Source organism: Lampetra planeri, chromosome 28, assembly GCF_965212315.1.
Source record: "Lampetra planeri chromosome 28, kcLamPlan1.2.h2, whole genome shotgun sequence".
NCBI lineage: Eukaryota > Metazoa > Chordata > Hyperoartia > Petromyzontiformes > Petromyzontidae > Lampetra > Lampetra planeri.
This window is the reverse complement of record NC_136134.1, coordinates 822,430-846,603: the sequence shown is the minus strand read 5'-3', so window position 1 is coordinate 846,603 and position 24,174 is coordinate 822,430. Positions and strand designations below refer to the sequence as shown.

Sequence of the window (24,174 nt, the reverse complement as noted above, 5' to 3'; positions counted from 1 at the left end):
ATTTTATTTTAGTAATAAAAGTCTCATCAAGGCCTGGTTCTTGTCCCCTTCCTCAAGCCACCCGCCATCAATGGAAGCAGATGCTCCAAATTGCCCCCAAGTGCGTCCTTCCAGTCCTCCAACCCTCGATCGATTATTATTTTTAAAAATATTGGCAGAATTATGATTAATATATATTTTTGGAAAAAGGACTATATATACAACAGCATGAGCCTCCATGCTTCGATACACTGATAGGTGAAGCTAATCAAGGAAGCTAATCCGCCACCGGCCAAGCTGGAGGCATGGGCTCCTCGAGATCCATGTGGCGCTCTACTAGACTTGCATACAAGTATTTCACTCCTCGTTTTGATTTCCTGGCGATCCCATTTCATCCAAATGAACAAACTACCGACGTATGCGGTGGATCCATGGCACATGACGGTCACTCCGCTGGGCCATGCGGCATGCCCAACATCAAACACGTGAGTGTATGCGTGTGTGTAAGCACGAGCGGTCGGGTAGAGGGGAAACGGAAGAGTAGCGGTTAACACACTGCACTGCAAACTCGACAGCCCAGTTCTATTCCAGCTCATGGCCAACACCAGTGATAATTTATCTGAACTGGGCCTCCCCTAGGTCGACTCAGGCTCAATTGAGTACCTGGTGTGGTGTGTTTAAACATCGCCACTTGGGAAACAAAGGCGGCGGAGCATGATGTTGGTCACCCACCCCCTCGTGTACCATGCCGGCCTTCATAGGTGATCACTAACAGCACTTGCCGCAACAGTCTCGTGTGGCTTGTGACATAATAACTGCGCTCATAGTTATTTCATTACTATATAAATGAGATAATTGCTCAGGTTTAAAAATGCACATTACTACAGACGCGTGCGTGAATTGATTCACTGGGAGTGAGTTTGAACCTGCAAGCTCTCGTGGCCATGCCGCAGCTGCACTGAGCGTGGCCTGCAGGCCAGCACTGTGGCCTGCAGTCCAGAGCTGTGGCCTGCAGTCCAGCGCTGTGGTCTGTGGTCTAGCACTGTGGCCTGCAAGCCAGCGTTATGGTCTGTAGTCCAGCGCTGTGGCCTGAAAGCCAGCACTGTGGCCTGAAGTCCAGCACTATGTCCTGCAGTCCAGCGCTATGGAGGCAGCAGCAGCGGGGTTTGGTCGATCACCGCACAGATGTTGTGAAATCCCCTTTCCCATAGGCGTCCAGAAGGAGCCATACCCTGGCTCGCCAGGAGAAGGCAGTACAACAAAGTGCAGACCGATGTCATCTGTCCCTTCTGTACGGGGATAGAGCGTTGCCCCCTCGTGCGCGGGGGTTTTCTCCCATACATATGAACGCACCTCCCCCGCCCTACACCTCCGATTACCACGGTTGGCTACGTATGGTGGTGTGAAAGAAATTCAACGTACATGCATAAAAAAACACTCATTAATTGGCAGAAAACCACTTAACATGTAGAGGAACTCAAAGTTCGGACAATTGCTAGTAACGCCAGCTCACCACGTGGCTGCTGCTGCCTGCCAGCTCATCCTGTGGTTCCTCGGCTAGCGTGAGAGATGTAAAATTTGCACGAACGACGACGACGATAAAGCGGTCCGGGCTCGTTTCGTCTATCAGGCCCACGCCACGTGCCACCCACGGCCACTGTCGCGACGTCACGAGCTGAGCCCCGGAGAGATGCCCCCCACATATCGCCCAGCCACGGGGACTACCCACACACTCGGATCCGTTTGAGTGACGTCAAAAAAGAGGAAGAGTGATTTGCAGTAACAGTTCAAAAACCTTTTTCAGCATTTTGCTGCAAGGCTGAGTGCCTCGCCTTTTGCAAACATGTGTCTATTTCCCTAGAGGAATTTAATATTGAGTACTTTTTTTGTTTTTATGGAACCAGAGCAACTTCACGTCAATCCGAAGCACAATTGTGCCTCTGTAAATGGAGGCTGTTCTGCAGAACCCCACGGTCAAACGCGCCCGTGTCTCACTGCTCGCACTGTATCTCACCCCTTGTCTCACTGCTCGCTCTGCCCGTGTCTCACTGCCTGCACACAAGGCCCGCAACCTGATCGGGATGACGCCCATCAAAGAGCTCCTCCACCACAAGTGGAAAGTGTACGGTTTCAAGTACTTCCTCATCTGGACCGTTCTCTACATCTTCTACATCCTCATCTTCACCGTCTGCTGCATCATGCGTCCTCTGCAGCACGTGAACAGGCTCGACAACGCCACCATAATGGGTTCCAAGCAAATAAGGGTACGTCGCCGCATGTGAGGATTCACATCCCATAGGGTGCTTTCAAATGCTTTGGCAACTCAAAAGTAGCGTTTGGGAATTGGTACCATGATGCCCACGCTGTGCTCCGAATAACGACACGGGGACCCTTTGGAGTCCACTTCCATGCAGACGGCGTTCAGTGTTCGTCAGCAACACGTGCGCAGGATTAATCAGGGCGCGGCCCACTGGGGTCTTAACCACAAACTGCTCCAACAAGCCGCAAGGTCACAAGAGTGCCTCAGTCAAATTTCACCTGTGTATTTTAATCTCACCCTAATTAAATCACACGCCGACGGCATTCACGTCAGAGAGTCAATGTTAGAAATAACACGGTTATAAGGCGCACGGTGAAGCCGTTGTTTATGTTTATTACAAGCACGGCTAATATTGAACTATTTCTTATTACGGTTTTTATTTTACCAGGTAAGTTCCCCACTGAGCTATGTAGCTCTTTTTCCGATGTGACCTGGCCACAAATGATAGCTCAACGAAGTGGCTTATCACGTGGAAATTTATAGCAGTCAAATACTCTAAACACGTGACGTTGATTCTAAACTTGGAGGGAAAACCCGGAGGACCCTGAGAAAAATCCGCATGACCACGGGAAGAGAGAGACTTGCAAACTCCAAATATACAGCAGGCGTCAGGGTCTAGATCGAACCCACAACCTCCTGTATACCGGACATAGGTAGTTAACATCTTGTCACCGTGGCACCCAAATATGAATGGTTCACCAAGAAAATCGAACAAAAGCTCAAAAGTGCGCAGAGAAGCACGGGGAAGTGCGTGCGTGTAATTGCATTCAGAGACGCAGAAAGGAATGCACGTGAAAGGAATCGAGCCCACGCCATGTTCAGCGAGGTGTCTATATTAGACAACCTCACAAGGTAACGTCCCCAGTCATATGGCAGATAACATGCCACGCTTCAGCACTGCATCCACAACTCCCTCCTCCTCTCTTTGCTCTCTGCTCTCATACCCCCGGTCCACATTGCTTGCCAGTCACTCATTGTCCAGGGCTTAGTCTCACATTGTGATTAACTGGCCAAGCGTATTTGAGTTCCCTACTTAATCCCCATCCAGGGGCTTTTGCTCCAGGTTATGATGCTGCCCCCGGTGCCGCCCGAGTCTCCCAATACGTGGAATGGGGAAGACGGGCGGCTCAGGGATGCCGCATTGAACGTCAGCCTCAGTGAGTGGACCTTGGGCAGGACGCGTCGTATCCAGGCCTGGACGATAGCCGGTGGTCGAGACGAACGACGGAGCGGCAGCACGAGATGGGAACGTGCTCAGCAAGACGTCGAGTTTGAAGCGATGACATCAGCTCAAACTGCAAGCTGCAGCGTTGTACAAATAACTATTGTGGAACGTGCTGTGATGGGAACTGCAAGATCCGACTGCGTCTGTACAGTGCTCGCCAAGCTGCATTGGCTTCCGGTTGCCGAACGAATGCATTTTAAGATCTCTACACACAAAGTGCTTGCCACAAATGAAACACTACCATTGGTGATCTCGTCAAGGAACATGAACCATTACGCAAAATCCAGTCATCTTCGCAGTGGCTTTTGGCTAGCCATTAAATAAAGATGGTCACTGCAACGCACACTTTCAGATGCACTTCTGCGGCCGTTTGGAATGTGCTTCCTTCTGAGATTAGAAAGCTACTGGCGCTATACACTTTTAAATCTAGATTGAAAACTCATATCTTTACAACTGCTTTTGTGTTTAGTTTGTTGCCCTTTCCACACATCCCGGAATTGCACAGTTGGATATGTACGGTGCGAAAGAGGTTCAACATACATACAGCTAACGTTTAAGAATGCATCACATGACCATGAGGGATGTCGACGGAATAGGGAGGCCTTCATCCGGCAGTGGATAGCTCATAGCTAATGATGAAGACAGCTTAGACTCAGACTGGAAAGGCCCCCAGTGGACTAAACGGCTCTGTTATAGGGAGAACCATAGCCCAGAGCGTTGGCACTGGTGACATTTACATAGAGTTAGATAAAGATCCATAGAGTTACATACAGAGCCATAGAATTGGGTAGATATCCATAGTTACATGGATATCTATAGAGTTACGTAGAGATCCCTAAAGTTATATACAGATCAATAGAGTTACTTAGAGATCCACAGAGTTACTTAGAGATCCATAGAGTTACTTAGAGATCCATAGAGTTACATAGAGATCCATAGAGTTACATAGAGATCCATAGAGTTACATAGAGTTATGTAGAAATTAATAGACTTACATAGAGATCCATAGAATTGCATAGAGAACCATAGAGTTATATAGAGATATATAGAGTTATTGAGAGTTCCATAAACCTCAAGTGACCTTTGCTCATCAGCAGGGCTATCGTAACATTGTTCGCAGGTGTTCACAGCACTCACTCGCTCGACCGTGTTTGCCATCTGGTCTGCCTCTCAGGATTCCTACGAGAGCGAATGGGACTACGTTCGTCTCATGGGGGAGATCATCACGGTGCTGGGAGCCATCGCCATCTTCATTACGGAGGTTGGTATCTTCATCATGGAGGTTGGTTTAACAATCACTGCTTCTTCCACCTTGTTGCTGTCATCGCTTACACGAGCACGGCCGCTCCACCTCTTCCCCTCCACTCTGCAACGTACTGCATCCTCCTGCCTCATGTTATCTTCATCATCATCAGCCATGAATAATCCACTGCTGGATGAAAACCTCCCCAACATGCCACCGCCTCTCATCATCCTGCAAATACGACATCCATCCATCTCCACGGTGGACGTCCTCTTTCAGACGCGTTCCGTCCATGGGCTGCCGCTCCATTATTAGTCTCGGCCATCAGCCACTGCCCCTCTCTAGCAGTGATGGCACGTCTTGACCAAGCCCACATACGTTCCGGAGCAGTTTTGATGATGTATTTACCTGCGTACGTAAAAAAATCCACGTGTTCCACTTTCCATCCCAAGGTTTGCATGCAATTCCAGATGTTTAAATCTAGATTAAGAGCTCATTTGTTTGAACTGCTGTGTGTTTAGTTTGTTGTCTTTCCTCTGCACCTCCAAGAGAGAGAGACACACACTGAGGAAAAACTTGGATAAACTATTTTCATTAGTTCCTTCAGTCTGGAGAAATGATGAACACACGGGTAGATTACATTATTTTTTTTCAATTCCATTTTAACATTGAGTGAGCACACGATAACAGAATTAGACTGCTCCAATTGTACGGTGAAAATCGGCGAAAGTGCGATGTCCACTCTCAACATAAATATTCATGCAAAACGAGGTGGCCGAGCGGCTCAAAAGTCAAGAGCGCTGAGGCAGCATCGCTGACATCCCGGTGGGGTTGAAATCCGGGCAGTTTTAGCAGCCTGCGATTCTTAGACCAGGTTCTCAGGTGCCGCGAGGTGATGTTCTCAACTCGGTCGTAAATGACCTATGGCCAAAATGATTGTAATGTGTGCCAATCAATGGCAGCTCTAAGCTGTGGGGTGACGAGCATCACTCACTGTAGTAGGGTGGGCGGGTGAGAGAGTGCTGCCCCTTACTGTGCGCGTCAGAGGTCACGTGACAAATCATTAGCACATTCAGGACAAAAGTGTGAATTAATTCATTAATAATCTGGCATAAGATGTGGAAATATGCTATTTGTGCTCATAAGTTGTCTATCCGCTAAAATATCAAATACCTGTGTATATATGCATCTGTAGTGTCAACGATTCAGAGACAGAGTTTATAGGAGGCACCTTCTTTATTAGCCACTTCCATGGTCTCGTCCACGAACTCTGCACAGTAGCTTAGCCTAGCCTGTACACAACACTAGGTCGTCTAAATCTGACGGCGCTGACTGAGATAGCCAACTACTATCCTTCGTAGCGCAATAAAAGACGTGAGCGGCGACGGCGACGAGACGACAGCAATGACAGCAACGACGAGACGAGTCCACTCCCAGAACCGGCCGCCTCGAGCTCCCTCTCTCGGCTCCTTTTATGCTACCAGCATGGCCTGGCTCCGTCCTGGCCACACCTCCCTTCTCGAACCTACTGGCCGGTTACAGGGGCCTCCAGATGGGGTCCTCTGTGACCCGTGCCCTAGTTTCTCCACTCTGCTAACACACCGTGCACACCCTCACCGGCGTGTGCACTGTCTGTCCACCACAGTTGCCACTGCCGTCCACCAGCTAGCGCTATTACACTACACATCGATGTGCATGAACGTGATGTTTTTGGTACGCTTGTTGCTTTGTATATTCCAGATCCTTTACCTGATGAAAAACGGCCCGAAAAAATACTTTGGGAATACAGTGACAGGAGGGCCCTTCCACGCAATCATGTGAGTGCTTTGGTTTTTGCGTGGTGTAGGCCTGCGCACCAGGGCCCCATCTCCACACAAAACATGCTCGCGGACTTGACGCACAGCAGCTACTCTGCATCACGTAACGTCAGTGTGTGTGAGCAGCGCCTCTGTCCTGTATCAGTCGTGTATATGATTCCATACTGGTCGACTGATCACACATAAAAGTGGACTTTTTACTCGGGTCTCAAATCTGTCATAGTAACCTTGACATACGTACTTTAGCTGTGCGAGATTCGCTTGAACGAGCCCAATTCACTTCCACCAGATCGATTGTAACAACACACGGAGGTGTGCGGCATTGGCATGTACAAAGACTCACAGCCTTGTCCAGACCAGCTGCTAAAAAAAACTGAATGCGTGGCCACGTTGCCTTTGAGTCCACCAACTCAAACAGAAAATGTAGCCATCCCAACCTTAAACTTACCATCAAGTTTAGATGTAAAGCTTTCGTGACTGCAGGGATTCATATTCTTGGTTCTTTCGGTAAAGTTACGTAGAAGGGAAATAATAAAATAATAAAAATGTAACTATAAATTCTCACAAACCACAGCAAGAAAGCTATCGTTTTCACACCTGATGATGATTGCTTGTGTTGCAATGGAAACGTCCGGATAATTTTATTGTTTTATGTGTATTATTTTATTATTTCCCTTCTACGTGACTTTACCGAAAGAACCAAGAATGTGAATTACCATAAAGTTTTTAAAACGGAATTTGTCCAAACCGACATTTTCGTTGCAGCTGATTAATTTAAAAGATTATACAGCATACTCATGGAATATTTCTCATTTAATCTGCAATGCGGTTGTCTTTGCTGGGATTTCTGTTTGGTTCTCTTTGCTCAGGCTTGGACCGGCTCAAAAATTACTCCAGCTTCTGTGCTGTGATGAGGGTTTTTAACGTCACTGACAGTTTTGGATTCGTTGTCATCTGATTTGTTGGTGTAAAATCCACTTTGTCCCTCTCGACAGCGGCACTCTCCGTGAAAGCAATGTGATCAGCTGCTGCAGAACGTTCTGAATTGGCCCCGGCTGTTTACAGACACACACAGGGCCCCCGCCACCTGTGATAGTAAATCTACTCGCCCACATCAGGAAGCCACTGGGACCTATGCACTTTTAAATCATATCGATTGAAAACGCATTTCTTTAAAAGCTGCTGTTTTTGTGTTTAGTCTGCTGTCCTTCCCCCGCACCTCTGATAAGTGTGATTGGCTACGCACGGTGCGAAAGAAGTTCAACGTGCATACATACGTACAGCCCGCACTGACTAGCGTGGTGAAGTATGGCCAACCCCCCACCATGACAGACGCCCCCAAGCCTCGGTCCAACATATGCCACGTCCTCGATCTCGTCCCTTATGTTGCACGTTCGGCGAGGCCCTGTATCCTTGTGGCTTAGGACTGTGATGTTGGGTAAAGTAGTCTGTGGCACAAAACAACTACTTTAATTTCCAGGAAATTTCCGTAAATATCTCTCCCAGCGTCTCTAGCAAATTAAAGATGTCTAACTTAATCGCTCTTTCATTATCACCATCCATGGGCAGATAGCCCCGTAGTGTGTCCACTGCACATTTCGTCATTTGTTTCCACTTTCTTCTCTGTCTCGTAGTGCCAATATGCTCAAGTAGAAGTGCCACATCTCTCCGGCACCAATCTCTTACGTCGTCATGTGCATTTGATTACGTTAATCTTATTTTATTCACGGCCGAAGTATAAGCACCATTTTGCTCAAACCCTCCTCCTTTATATCCGGACTGGCTCAGATATCCACCAGATCGCGGACCCCCGTGGCAGAGTTAATCACTCTGTAGCTGGCACACACGCGCAAATGTGTTAGCGTCAGCGTTAGCTGTGAACAAAACATTCCGTGGTGGTGCTGTTTGTTTGCTGGCCACTAGGCACTTTGAGTCTTTAGCCCTGTGCTTAGTAAATCGTGACAAGAAACACTGCAGGATAGAGGCCTCTGCCAGCTGTTCGCTGCACCATCCCACGATGGAGCAACGCGCCTGGCTCCTGCACGCGAGCCAATTTAGGGTGCTGCGGTAGCGAGATGTTAATTGCCTCGCCTGTTATGCAGGAGGTCGTGGGTTTGATCCCGACCCTGACGCCTCCTGTATATTTGTAGTTTGTGTGTCTCTCCCCATGGTCACGTGGATATTTCTCCGGATCCTACAATTTCACATTCAGGTGGTCAAGCCAAACAACCGCATCAGGAGCAGTGGAGTGTATTATCGCCGTGATATCTCCTTCATATTTTGTGGATTGGGGCATTGCGTCGTTATACGTTGTATGGTCTGTTCTGGATGACCGCAGTCACACACTGCTACTGGAGAGTTTCTACTCCTCGCTGTGAGCAGGATGTGCTACAGCGTCCTGGTGCTGGTGATCGTGGTGCTGCGGGTGCTAACCAACGACGTGGAGGTGATCTTCATGTCGATTGCGCTCATTCTGGGCTGGTGCAACATCATGTACTTTGCCCGCGGCTTCTCCATGCTGGGCCCCTTCACCATCATGATCCAGAAGGTCGGTGGAACGTTGCTTCCCATTCGCTCGGTCACCAAACAGGAGGCGAGTGTTGTGTCAGAGGTCCTCTATCATGGGACCTTCTTGGCAGTAACAAAGTATGAAAAATAAGAATAGATTTTTCCCTTTCTGGCAAAAAAACAGGTGTTAAGATTTTGAAACACCAAATAGATACCTTCTGCAAGTCATTAAGTCTGCATTAACCACACGTACTTGTGGCAAAACCTATTGCCAGAGTGTTACCATTGTACTGTTCACCTTTTGGCGTTCTCTGGTCTAACACTGGTGGTGAGACAAGGCCAAAAAAAGGTGTAGGCCAATCAGTTTCAAAGACAATGCATATATTATCGGAGCATGTTTGTTTGCATGTTCACCACAAGTACGTGTGGTTAATGCAGACTTGATTCCTTAATTGTTGTTTGAACATCTTAAAACCTCCTGTTTTATTGTTTGAAAGGGTAAAACCTATTGCAGTGCAACAATGGCTTTTGTTTCACAAGTTCCCACTGTCCACCACTCAGCCCTGTGGTCTTTAACGTATGGCGCTAGCTACGCGCGGTGGGGCGCCCATCCAAGCACTAGCCAGGCTCGATACCTGCTTAGTTTGTGAGGTCTGGCATGATACGGTGCATTCTAGGTAGCTTTCGGATCGGCAGAGGGGAACATTGCCTTGTCCCAAAGACCACACTCTTCTAGTCTAGTTGCTATGTTAATTTGGTTCAAACTAAAACAAAACAAAGATCCCCTGTATAGCCTTAACAGAATGATGGGGCAAGTACTGTTAGTGAGTAGCACTTATGAAGGCTAGCACGGCACACGAGGGGTGGGTGGTCAACACCACGCCGGGGCGCCTTTGTCTCCCTAGTGGCAATGTTTACACTCTGTATCAGATCGTCATTTGAGACCGAGTCGACCAAGGGGAGCCCCAGGACAAGTTCACATATTCGTTACTGGTGTAGGCCATGAGCGGGAATCAAACTCGGGTCACCGGGTTTGTAACACAGCGGGCTAACCGCTTCACTCCCCTACACATTAGCATGTTAGCACAGACACAACTCTGATAAGCTATTACCAGGAGAGTTGACCTCTGTATGCATGAGTAGGCCATCAAAACCTCCCTCCATATAGGCTTTACCCCTCCTCGCACCTCCCTGTATTGAGGCGATCTTCACTCAGGGGAAGGTCACTCATTGTCTTATGCTGCTCCCCTCCCCCCCACCGTGTTCTGGAACTCCCCCCAGCCACCCGTGCTGTTGGCCAGGGCCGGATCATGGTCCCGTGAGGCCCCTGGGCACATGTCTGCATTAACCACACGTACTTGTGGCAAAACCTATTGCCAGAGTGTTACCATTGTACTGTTCACCTTTTGGCGTTCTCTGGTCTAACACTGGTGGTGAGACAAGGCCAAAAAAAGGTGTAGGCCAATCAGTTTCAAAGACAATGCATATATTATCGGAGCATGTTTGTTTGCATGTTCACCACAAGTACGTGTGGTTAATGCAGACTTGATTCCTTAATTGTTGTTTGAACATCTTAAAACCTCCTGTTTTATTGTTTGAAAGGGTAAAACCTATTGCAGTGCAACAATGGCTTTTGTTTCACAAGTTCCCACTGTCCACCACTCAGCCCTGTGGTCTTTAACGTATGGCGCTAGCTACGCGCGGTGGGGCGCCCATCCAAGCACTAGCCAGGCTCGATACCTGCTTAGTTTGTGAGGTCTGGCATGATACGGTGCATTCTAGGTAGCTTTCGGATCGGCAGAGGGGAACATTGCCTTGTCCCAAAGACCACACTCTTCTAGTCTAGTTGCTATGTTAATTTGGTTCAAACTAAAACAAAACAAAGATCCCCTGTATAGCCTTAACAGAATGATGGGGCAAGTACTGTTAGTGAGTAGCACTTATGAAGGCTAGCACGGCACACGAGGGGTGGGTGGTCAACACCACGCCGGGGCGCCTTTGTCTCCCTAGTGGCAATGTTTACACTCTGTATCAGATCGTCATTTGAGACCGAGTCGACCAAGGGGAGCCCCAGGACAAGTTCACATATTCGTTACTGGTGTAGGCCATGAGCGGGAATCAAACTCGGGTCACCGGGTTTGTAACACAGCGGGCTAACCGCTTCACTCCCCTACACATTAGCATGTTAGCACAGACACAACTCTGATAAGCTATTACCAGGAGAGTTGACCTCTGTATGCATGAGTAGGCCATCAAAACCTCCCTCCATATAGGCTTTACCCCTCCTCGCACCTCCCTGTATTGAGGCGATCTTCACTCAGGGGAAGGTCACTCATTGTCTTATGCTGCTCCCCTCCCCCCCACCGTGTTCTGGAACTCCCCCCAGCCACCCGTGCTGTTGGCCAGGGCCGGATCATGGTCCCGTGAGGCCCCTGGGCACATGTCTTTTGGAGGCCCCCCCCCCCCCACTTTCCTATATTGGTGTCTTTCTTGCCTTCCTCCTCGCAAAATCATCCACTCGATCGTCAAACTCTAGCTGTCTGACAAGGCCTGATTATTGACAAAAGTGACAATGAGCTGAGACATGTTTGGCAACATGCTACACCGCAGTTAATTTTTTTTTCTGCCTAAAAGGGAAAATGTCCGCTCACCCTGGCAAAGTTAGAAAAATCCGAAGTGCCACGAAAACATTGGGGAACACTGACTGCAGATTAAGTGCCTGAAAAGTCTCAAGCAATTTAGTTGGGCACCCTCAGAGTTATACATAAAAGACTTGAATTGGATGAGTTCGTTGGCAAAGTTCATGTCCCAGTCTGATGGATATGCAGCGGAGAGTGCATTTACCTTTTCCACTATGACATCACTTTAACACGTAGGCTTTCGCGACCAGTATTATTGATATTACAGTTTTTTGGGTTAGATCGCGTTATTTATAAACGTGTCGCAACCCTCCACCACCCGACACGGCCAATCAGTAAAAAATGTGTCACGTTGACAAAAGACAAATAGTTCACTTGCAAACTGGCGTTCAACTTCCTTCGGAAGTCTTGGGCCGCGCACCGTGTGCGGCCTAAGGCTTGGAGGCCCCCTGGCAGTCCGAGGCCCCGGATGCACTGGTCCCACTGGCCCGGTCCATAATCCCGTCTTGCTGTCAGCAGCCTGCCCCTGTCAAGTCCAGGCTCGAGACATTCGCCATCTCCTCCTCGGCCTGTGATTGACAGCCTCTCTGTCTATAACTACATCTTGTCCTTCCCCCATTCCTCCGATTAGCATAGTTGGCTACGTACGGTGTGAAATAAGTTCTACATACATTCAGACGCAGCACCTTGAGGTTGCGACCTCACGTAGGCACTACATAAATCCCCACCGTGCTTCACCGTGATGCGTGTTTGTTGAACCCCAAACCTTGCTGTGCTTCACCACGACAGATGCTCTTCGGCGATCTCCTTCGCTTCATCATGTTCCTCATCATCGTCCTGCTTGGATTCTCCGCCGGTAGGTGGCGTGATTTCTGTTGCGAGGCGGCGTTTGTTCGAGCACCCGGTACCTCTGCCAGACGGCATCGGTTTCCTTCCCGTGCACAAGGCTCTTGTGAGTCGTGTTCCACCCGCCGCTTGAACACCAAAACCAAAGGTTGCACGCGGATATGGGAATGTGGCTCGCACGTGGACACACGTGCAGGTGTTCATCACTCCAGTGCTGGATGAGCGGCCTCCCCATGCCGTGCGGCTCTGAGGGGTTATTTGAGCGTACTTCACCACGGGTTGTATGTATGTACCGTATGTTGAATTTATTTCGCACCGTACGTTGCAAACTGCGCTAATTGCAGGTACGGGGCAAGGACAAAAAACTAAATACAAAAAACAGTTCTAAAGAAATGACTTTTCAATCTAGATTAAAAAGTGCATAGCTCCAGTGGCTTCCCAATATTGGAAGGAAGAGCGTTCCAGACGGCCACAGAAGCGCAATAGAATGCACGCGATGCGGCGACTGTCTTTGTTCGATGGCCAGCCATAAGCCAGTGTGGGTTGGCGGGGAGTGTAGGCATTGTAGCATAGGGACAGTGCGATGTATTTGTTTTCTGCCCGTAGTGTAGGACCACAGCCCGTGATGCGTGTTGTATGTGGTGGTCGCTCATCCAAGCACTGTCGAGACTCAACCATGCTTAGCTCCGGGGTAATGCTGGGCCATTTCAAACGTTGTTTCAAAAATATAAACAAAGCCCTTACCGAGGGCTTGTTTTTCTCGGCACACAGGAATGTGTCCTGTATAAGATATCAAGCGTGACTGCATGCAAGCCCTATTGCGAGTATTGTGCATTATGTCCGTAACACCTAGAGGAGTTTGCACCGGTCATAATAGAGCTCCACGTAACACGCGGCCATGCGGCTCAGCGGCAGAGCGAGAGGCTCGCAATCGAAAGGTTGCGATTTCAAATCCTGGTTAGGGGTAAGCTCAACCTATCCCCCTTCTGGGGGTCGATAAAATAAGGACCACTTTGTGGCGAAGTTGGCAGCAGGTGTTCTATGGATAAACTCACCCCCCCCACCCTCCGTGCGGAGGGTGGGGGGGTTAGATTGCGTAAATATTGAAATTGTTGTGGGTTTACTCTCCAACTCTCCAATGTGCTGAACTAGTAACTAATTAGCATGTTTTGTTTACGTGACAAACCTTACTAATTGGCTGTGTCGAGTGGTGGTGGGTTTAACGACACATTTATATTTACAAGATGCAACACAAAAAACCTCTATTATGGATAATATTGGTCGCGAAAGCCTACTCCTACTATGTGTTAAACGGATCTTCCACCGCTGGCTCAAGGGGATAAGCGCCGGCTCCGATGCCCGGCCGAGTCGAAAGCCCCCCCTTTGGATGGCGGCGTTCGTGGCTGGCGCGCCTCTCTTCCCTCCCGCTTGTCGCCCCTCGGCAGCGTTCCATGTGGCCTTTGACTCCCTCGACTCAAACATCTTCATCTACTTTCGCAACTACCCGACGACGCTCTTCACGCTCAGCCAGCTCATGATGGGCCTCAAGGACCTGCCAATCCCCAACAACATGAACCTCCCCGCCATCATCATCGTGCTCTACCTGGCCTACATGGTGTTCGCGTACCTGCTGCTGCTCAACCTGCTCATCGCCATGATGGGCGACACGCACTTCCGCGTCGCCAATGAGCGCGTGGAGCTGTGGAAGGCACAGGTCACTCGCACGTTCATCCGCGGGGGGCTCCTGTGAGGTGGGGGGGGACTGTTATGAGGGGGCCATGTCTCGCGGCACGGGGGGGGGGGGTGGGAGGATGTAGAACATTTTGTCTTTCCCCCAACCAACAGAGGGCCAAACAAGAGCGCGTCCTGGGTCACACAGCAACATAGTCACACAATCACAGAGGAGCCTTAAGCCACCACGAAACTCATGAAGGTGCCTACAGCAGCAGCAGTCGTGGTGTGCTGGCCAAAGCACGCGAGAGTTTAACTACTCAACTGCGCAGCCCTTAAGAGTCGTCCAATGTCGCCGGCTGTAGTGGAGGAGCGGGGGGGGGGAAGAGGGCCCTGGCAGTGGCTCAAGTGAGCGAATGAGCGAGCGTGAGGAACGCAGTGCCGCCAGGTCGCAGACGTTGACATCTGGTATACGATAGAATGCTCGCAGTGAGAGATAAATGTCGTTATTAAGGACCACTTAAACGTGGTGTAGGCCACGGGCCCACGGGCTGTAGGTTGCCCTCCTCTGATCTACTACGCTGCTGGTGGTTTGCCGAGTGAAGGTTTCCAGAATCGTCAAGTGTTGCCAGCTCGTAACACACGTGCAATCTCGTCGGAGGGAATCATAACTTACCCGATTAAAGGCACCACTACCGAGCGCACGCGGGCCTGTGCCCACAGTCGTTCATCAATCTGAGTCGGCGTTGATCGATGCGAAACGAACGGATCCTCTGTTGTGACTTAGATCGCTGCTACGACCGTGCTGCTGGAGTCTCGGGTGCCACGGTGGCTGTGGATGCGATCGGGGATACCGGGCCGGGAGCTGGGTCTGGACGGGGATCGGTGGTACATCCGGTGAGATCCCTCTCCTTAAGGGAGTGTGAAGAAATTAAAAACACACAGGAAGGCAGATAAATTAATTGTTAAGTATGACTACAATTGTGAATCATTACCCTAAGATTCAGCAACCATTGTTAGCTATCGGCACTCCTGACCTGCGATGTCGGTGTTGCTGTGATCTAGGTGGGCTGCCTCCCGATAATTTTGTCTTGCCCTTTTTAGTCTTATCGTTGTTTAAAACATAAAATAACTAATTGCTAACGAAGGCTTCACCATGCTGTGTGGGCTGTGGGGTGTGCTTTGGCCCACACATCACCGCCCTCGTCATTGCAGATCGGTGAAGCCCCAGTTAAGGGGCCAAGACCGGTTCAGATATCACTCACCACCGACGTTAGCCATGGCCAGGAATCGAACTTGTGTCAGCGGGTTCATGGCGCAGGGAAGTTTATTTCGGCGTCTAGGAGATGTTAACTACCTAGCCTGGTATACAGGAGGCCGTGGGTTCGATCCCGACCCTGACGCCTGCTGCTGTGTATTTTAAGGTTGCATGTCTCTCTCTTTCTCTCCCCGTGGTCTCGTGAAGTTGTCTCTGGGTCTTCCGGTTTTTCCCTCCACATTTAGAATCAACATGCGTTGGGAATATTTGGCTGCTATAAATATCCACGTGATAACCCACATCGTTGAGCAATCATTTGTGATTGCCAGGTCGCTTCTGAAAAAGAGAATAGTTTAATAGTTAAATAGTTTCGATTTAAAGCTTTCGTGACTGCAGGGATTCATCTTCTTGGTTCTTTCGGTAAAGTCAGGTCTGTCGAGAAGACAGCGTCTTCTCGACAGACCTGTTTCTTCACCTGAGGACGGCTGCTTGCGTTGTGGCCGAAACGTCGTGAGAATTATTTTATTATGTTTTATTTTTATTATTTTATTACTTCCCTTCTACGTGACTTTACCGAAAGAACCAAGAAGAAGAGCTAAATAGTTCTGCCTCCCTCCACAGACGTTTCACAATTTTGGCTGTATGTATGTTGTATGTTATTTAACTTCTTCCGCACCGTACGTAGCCAACCGTGCTTAATCGGAGGTGCGGGGGGGATGGACAAACAAACGAAAACACAAATGACCCCCACGCCCTTTGAGCCGACGTGGCACAGACAGTCGTAGTAGCTTATTTTGAATTACCCTGCGAGCCAAGAAGCCCGTAAACCGGTTTCATCAGCAAAGAACAACACTGCCACTTTTCCGACAAATGCAACAAGGTCACAGTAAAAATACATCGATAATAAACAATAGCAGATAAGGGAAATAAAAAATAGATAGCAAATCATCAACGCAATATAAAAATTATCGTCTTTAAAAATATATATTAAATATTGGTTGTTATCAAATAGCACACTTATCTATAAAAAAAAATACTAATTTAAATCGGCCATATTAATTGTAATGCTGATACGGCCTAATGTGGAATAAAAGCACAGCATCCATCTAACAAACGTAGTGCAAGCAACGCACATACAGTGGTAGCTTACAAGCAATTAATATTTGTATGTTGTCTAACTCTTTGTATATTTGCGGCGAGGACGAAATTCACTTGAAATTAGTGATTTGAAGTGAGCGATGGGCGGCAGTCACTGCAGACCAAGTTTTGTGGCAATGTTCCGCAGTCCAGGGGGCAGCCACCGAAAACGCTCGTTCACCAAAACTTGATTTATATCAGGGAACGTTCAACAGAAGTAATGTTGTAATGTTGAACTCCGAAGGTTAAGAGGTCTGCCCTCGAGTCGTGCCAATTGATCCAACAAATATTCTGCCGAATTACCGCTAAGGATATTATTGATAAACAAAGCCTGGTGAATCGGTCTGCGATCGTGGAGTGATGTTAATTTAGTTTTTTCGCACAAGTCGCAATGATGGATATTGTAAGCGGCATCCAGAGCAAATCTTAGAGCAGAATGATAAGTGGGAATGAGCGTATTCATTGTGGTATTGAAGGCAGATTGGTACACATCACAGTAACGAAATAATGGTAGTAAGGTAGGCCTTACCAACTCAACCGAATCTTAGCTGGTAAGCAACGTTTATGTCTGTAAAGAAAGTAGTTTTAAAATTTTAATTCCTCCCAGTGTGTTCAATGTGTTCCTGGAAAGTGAGTTTAGTGTCTATCAATTTGTTTGTTGTCCAGTGTGCATAGTTTTGGGGAAAAATGCTGGTTTTATTTTTCCTAGAGAGAAATATATAACTTTTGATTTATTGACATTCAGAACCAGCTTTAGTGCGATTTGTTGATGATTAATTTTATTAAACTCGCTTTGAAATTTCCTGTACACATCTTCAGGGGAGTGGGCAACAACCATCAAATGGTGTCATCCGCAAAGGTGTTAATAGTAGAATGTTCCAATTGTGTACCCAAGTCGTTCAGATAAATGGAGAACAAGATAGATCTAAGAATGGAACCTTGAGGTAGACCCTGAGTGATTCCCATTGTGTTTGACACCAGGTTACCAGTGGATGCTATCTGATTTTTTGAAGTGAGGTGCTTGGTGAATCGCACACGCTTCTAAGTCTATTTAGTAAGATGCTGTGGTCTATGTTGTCAGATGCTTTAGATCAATCCAGGAGTAGACAGGCACGGTATTGTTTGCTCTCTAGATTATTGAAAACAAAGTCTAAGGAGTCTGACAGCAGTAATTGTGCTGGGTTTTTTTTTACAGAAGTCTGATTGTTTGGGATGCAACAGCTTTTTTTCTGAAATGTATGTACTTATTTGGGTATTTAATGATTTTTCAAATAGTTTAATCGGTGGTGATATCGGCCGAGGGGGCGAACCAAAGCAGTTTTCCATTGAACTGGTATGGTGGCTTCTTGACAGGCGAATTAAATATATGGGTTAAGGGCCTGAACATCATATCACCCACTGCGATGTGGTGCAATGGGAACGATCGCTTGATGTCGCGACGTGCGGACTGACGGCCGGGTGATCTCTCCGTTGCAGAATTGAGGAGAGGAACGAAATGTCGCCCAAGAGGCATTTCGCGCGGAACGACGACAGGAGAGACGAGTCTCCGGCCAAGCGCAGGATGTCGTCGACGACCAAGAACTGGAACATCGTGCACAAGAACTTCGCCAACAAGTTCAGCCAGCTTCACAAAATGCAAAACCAGCCGGCTGTGGCCAAGTACAGTGGGAGCATGGACTAGATCGGCCGGGATGCAGGTCCCCAGCAGCCGCACCCCCCCTGCCCCCTGTTGGGTATCACTCCGCGTACTGTATTGCCACCGCTCAGTGGCGCAGCTCAAGAAAGTAGTTCATCATCAACCGCTCAGAAACCGAGTTATAACGACGGTGTGCGTTCCCCGCTATAACGACGGTGTGCGTTCCCCGTTATTACAATGGTGTATGTTCCCCGTTATTACAATGGTGTGTTCCCCATTATAACGACGGATATGTTCCACATTATAACGACAGGCACATTCCCCGTTATAATGACAGGCGCGTCCTCCGTTATAACGATGGGAGCGTTCCCCATTACAACAGGACCGGTCCCCATTATAATGACAGGAGCCTTCCCTGTTATAACGACGGTGTGCGTTTTCCATTCCGCGAAGTGTTCCCGATGAAAGGAACCGCGTCATCGCGAAAACGCATGATAGTATGAACACCGCCACGCATAACGCGAGGACTTACTGCAGTTTCCCTGGGTTACACGTCTGGCTTGGCAGGGGGACAGGCGGCAGCATTTCGCTTCAAAACTGCGTCTCGGGTGCTAACGTATCGCTCGTTACCTCTCGGCTGCGCTTCACTTTCCACCCGTTTGCAATCCTGTTTTGTGTTAAGTAACATTTTTTTTACCATTTTGCATTAAGTTGCATATTCTATAAATGTTTAGTCCATCATCACACCGTAGACGATTTATTATGACTCTGTTGGAAGTCTACAGTGGTTGTTCTCTGGATAGACCAGTCTTCAACCACGGGAATGTGGAATTCCCACCAGTGGTTCAGAGCTACAAATGGAGACGAATGCCACCCCAATGCTCCTTGAAGAGTGAAACTACTTTTGACTTTGTCACAAAACTTATCGTGGTGCCTCCAAAGGAATTCCAATTTACAGCCCTTTGTCAATCCACTGCTGGAAGGCCGAACTTCCCATGCAGTGTCAGTCATGGGGGTTTTTGACCATACTTCACCATGCCGGTCAGTGCGGGTTGGTAAACTGGTGGGGGTGGGGGCGTTAAAAGACCAGATCAGGTATCACTCGCCGTGGAGGTCAGTCGTGACCTGGAGTAGAACTTGGATTTCCTGGGTTCGTAGTGCAGTGAACTGCTCCCCGCTGCATGGTTCTGATATTATTTAAACCAGATCCCAAGTTACACTTGTAATACCTTTATATGAAAAATGCTTGCAATGTTTTGTTGTTGACAGACACTTTAAATATGTGGTTGTGATAAGCTTACTATTTCTAACTTTTTTTGTAATTTAAGGTTTTAATGAAATAATGCAATATTTAAATGCAATATATTAGAAGTAAAATCACAAATTATGAAGTCATAATTTTTCACATAGGAAATCGGATAGCAACATCAAGACAACAGAATTAGAATATTTATTCATACTCGAGGAATTCGATGAGCTGTGAAGCACTTTTTTCAGACGTCCAACCTCACTGCTCTTGCGCTTAAGGTACTTACTGAGCAAAACGTTTACTGTCCATCATGGAACTCACACAGGCAGCAGATGAACTCGCCACTGATGTTAGCACGAGGCAGAATTCAGACTCGAGTTTCTGGGTTCATCGCACGGCGCCCTAAACCACCACGACTGCTGCACCCCAGCAAGGCTAATACAATTCAAAAACACAACGCACGGTCCTCAAGGGAATCGTCTCGTTGTTGCGTATTCCGCTGCGCTGGGTTCCCAACGAGTAACCAGGGCGGCAGGCAGGCAGGGTGTCGCAGTGGTGAACACTCATCGCCTCTCTGCGTGGCGTTTCTGTCTCTCCCCCTGCTCTGCGTGGGTTTCCTCCGCCGAGTTTTCCAGTTTCCTCCCATAGCAAAAAAATATAAAAAAGTACACACAATTTGTCACCGGTATTGGCCAAACATTCTAAGGCTGAAATATTACCGGCAAATGGCTCGATTGGAGTAACAGCAACGTCGCTGGCCTGCTGCGGAACCTTGGCAGGACCCCGACAGATGCAAGAGCCTTGAGACTCGGCAAGAGTTTCCTGGGAAAACAAGCGGGGTGGTCCCTCAGGTTACGATGCCATTGATTAACGATGTTTTGATTATTGATCCGCCTCCCATAGGGTGCCCCCATTGTTTCTATTAACGATACATTTTCCATTAACGATATGTTTACGATATCACGCGGTTCCTTCCAGTTTCGGCCAATCGGAACGCTCCTAAGTGGAATAAGCAGCAGACCTCAGCCAATCAGCGACCTGCCCTTTTATGAGCGTTTTGATAGCAACTGGCTGCTAGCTTTTCAATATTTTACGTGCGTTGCTTATGGAAACAGCTCTCTTAAATACTGAGTGTTTTTTTACTGAAATGACAAGAAAGTGAAGAAAACAATTAGTGTGCAAATTAATCAGGAAATTATTGAAAATCACGAAAATGCTCTCGATTCACGATAATTTCACTTAAGGATGATTTTCGTGGAACCAATATCGTTAACCGAGTATCCCCACTGTACTCAGAAAAATACTCAATTAAATAAGCAATAGCTCTGGATCACGTGCTGTCGTGACGACCGGAAATGCTACGTTTGCCACTTTTGTTAACTCTTTGCATGCATGAAAATGAATGTTACACGTGGTTTTTACGCAATAAACAATGGACATGCTGGGAAGAAACGTTTACCCAAACGAGGCTTTTTACCTTTGCGGTTGTGTATGTGCGTGATAGCGGTCGCGTAGCAGGGAGTGCGCTGCACTACGAACCGAGCGAACCCAGTTCGATTCCCGATCACGGCCAAAAAGAGTGACGATTATCTGAACAGGCTTCCCCTAGGTCGACTCGGCCACAAATGAGGTGTGTAAAACATTGCCACTAGGTAGACAAAGGTGGCCGGGCGTGGCGTTGGCCACCCACCCCCTCGTGTGCCGTACCGGCCTTGATAGGTGCTACTCGCGACCAGCACTTGCTGTCCAGCTACAGCAGTAGCATGGCGCACAGATAAACTCGCGTGGCCGTCTTCTTGCCGCACGGCAGGTGGGCCGTCGCCACCGGCTTATGGCTGCAATCCCCGTCGGCAGCGTTCCCCGAAACGCTTCCCCTTGCAGGCCGCGTGCAACCTGAAGGAGTCTTTGCGACTTCATTGCTTGCAGCTCTCGCCGAGCAGCACGCGAGGACTACCGTGCTGCTGCTTCTGCTGCTGCTGCGATGGCATTTACCATCAGCCTGGGGTCACCAGGCTCGGTTGATGTTCACGGCTGCTCTACAAATTTCCGCGGTCAAATCTCAGCCCTAAACGCCATCCCCAGCTCCCATAGCAGACCACATTTCACTCATGTCGAGTCACTTAACCGAGCCCGCAGAGGCGATTGTGATTAGTCGCAGATAATATTTGTTCACCGCAGAGCACAAACCTCCATCGTCGCATGCACTGCTGCTGTCACCACAGTCGTATGTTTATACGGCATCTGGCACATGGTGATGTGGCCAGCAGTGGGTAAAAACTAAAAACTATGTAAACATTTTTACTTTAGCAGGTAAGGCACTATGTAGCTCTTTTTCAGAAGCGACCTGGCCACAAATGATAGCTCAACGAAGTAGCTTATCACATCGAAATGTATTACAGCCAAATACTCTAAACGCATAAACTTAATTTGGAGCTATCGTGACTGCAGGAATTATTATTTGGTTCTTTCGGTAAAGTGACGTATAAAGATAAAATAATAAATTAAATACTAGCATACGACGTTTCGATTGCAACACAAGCAGTCATCATCAGGTATAAATGAAATTTAGTGTGTCTCTCTCCCTGTCTCCTAATTTTTTCAAGCTTTCGCACCATACCACTCACTGTGCTACTCATTGACATGCTAATTTATCTAACCCCTCCCTCTCTCTCCGTCCCCGCCCCCTTTCTCAAGCTTTTGCACCTTACCACTCACCGTGCCACTCATGGACATTATCTCGGCCTCGCTGTGCGCTGCGTTGCACCGCTAGTCGAGTAGATAACCTTACGTTCAATAAACCCTCGGAGCCAGGATGAATGTCCAACTCCAATCGTCATTTATTGATTGTAACAATGTAACACCGGTGAGAAAACACAGATACAGCATCTGTTATAATCCGGAAACACCAACACAATGAACACCACAGCATCAGAACATTGTCTTAGATAACAATAGATCCTGGACGGACCAGGCCCCTACATTACCACTGAACAACTAGACAAAAGCACAAGCCGGTGCGTTGCATACAGGCACATAGTGTATTCATCCCACTGCACCCCAAATGTACAGCATTACACATAACACTAAACTGTGGATGAGATACTTCGTCATCTTTACTCTCAGGATTGCAACATAGGCACAAGTCTGACTCGACCTACTAAATCACAAGTAACATCCACAATAAGGAAAGTCGCAGGCTTCGTTACTAACTAGGCCTCGTATTTACTACAACAACTTAACGGCACCATAAAGACATTTACATCACTATAACGGTCATTCCAACATTACAACAACATTGCCAATATTATAGGAATATAAACAACTTACAGACTCCCACAATGGACAAGTGCGGCTGTGGTCTCACTGAGATGCGATGCGTGCCGCCATCTTGAATTATGAGTAAGATGGCCGAAGCCCGCGTGGTTCACTGTAAATCTAACATCGTGACTTCCTGGTCACATGACCAAAATTAGCATAAAAAACAGGAACTTCCTGTGAGCGTACGCTCCACATCTGCCGTGAGGCAAGACACTCCCCGTCTGGTATCTAGGAGATACCACCATTTATTTCCTATCTCATAAACAAGTGTATAACAACTTCAACGGGTCAACTTATTTGTCCATATCTTTGCGAGAGAGAAGTAGTACTATCTCGACTATGGGCCTGATGAAAGTTCTTGTGACACCTTGTTTCGCAATCATAACCTCGACCTTTCAAACTTTTCCATCGGCACTTGGAATCGACTTGAGGATGCGGCCCATTGGCCACTCATTTCGTTTGGCTTGGTTGTCCTTCAGTAGGACGAGATCACCTTCTTGGATGTCTGGTCTGTTAGAATGCCACTTATTGCGCACTTGGAGTGTCGTAAGGTACTCGTTTTTCCAGCGACGCCAGAACGTGTTCACGAAGCTCTGCACTTGTCTCCATTGACGTCTGTAAAGGTCTGCAGTGCTGGCCTCCTCGGTAGGTGCTGTGAGCACATCTGTCTTCTGGGTAAGAATTGTAGCAGGAGTCAAGATGAATGGTGACTCCGGGTCGGTTGAGACGGGGATCAGGGGTCTTGAGTTAATTATGGCTGAGACCTCGGCCATGAGAGTGGTTAAGACCTCGTGAGCGAGCCGTGTGGACCCGACATCACATAGCATGGAGTCGAGAATGCGTCGAGCAATCCCGATCATGCGTTCCCAAGCTCCACCCATATGCGAAGAGTGGGGAGGATTGAAGAACCATGTGCAGCCTTGGTCACTAAGGTATTTCCTGACAGAATCATCTTCGACATTCTCCGTATTGATCTTAAGCTCTTTACATGCTCCTATGAAATTGGTTCCACAATCAGAACGGAGTTGCTTGGCTGGCCCTCTGATGGCGAAGAATCTTCGGAGTGCATTTATAAAGCTCGAAGAGTCCATGGACTCGATGACTTCGATGTGCACTGCTCGTGTACTCATACAGGTGAACAGCACTGCCCAATGTTTGCTGTTCGCGAGCCCTCCTCTGGTGCGGCGGGAGATGACTGTCCATGGTCCGAACACGTCGATCCCTACAGAGGTGAAGGGAGGTTCCACACTGAGTCGATCGGCTGGGAGGTCTGCCATTTTCTGTTCTTCCTGTTTTCCACGTAGCTTGTGACACCGGATACACTTGTG

At 48.1% G+C, this 24,174-nt stretch overlaps 1 protein-coding gene across 1 annotated transcript in view; it reads left to right on the top strand.

Annotated features, from left to right (window-relative positions):
• LOC144728300 (transient receptor potential cation channel subfamily V member 5-like) overlaps window positions 1-20,913 on the top strand; it is a 63,915-nt gene extending 43,002 nt beyond the window's left edge. The window contains exons 8-15 of the mRNA XM_078607633.1: window positions 2,043-2,243; window positions 4,699-4,785; window positions 6,508-6,584; window positions 8,967-9,132; window positions 12,521-12,587; window positions 14,023-14,291; window positions 15,036-15,145; window positions 18,120-20,913. Of these exons, the coding sequence (XP_078463759.1) occupies window positions 2,043-2,243; window positions 4,699-4,785; window positions 6,508-6,584; window positions 8,967-9,132; window positions 12,521-12,587; window positions 14,023-14,291; window positions 15,036-15,145; window positions 18,120-18,324 (1,182 nt within the window). The 3' untranslated portion in view covers window positions 18,325-20,913. The remainder of the gene's footprint in view (window positions 1-2,042; window positions 2,244-4,698; window positions 4,786-6,507; window positions 6,585-8,966; window positions 9,133-12,520; window positions 12,588-14,022; window positions 14,292-15,035; window positions 15,146-18,119) is intronic.
• Window positions 20,914-24,174: the final 3,261 nt, after the last annotated feature.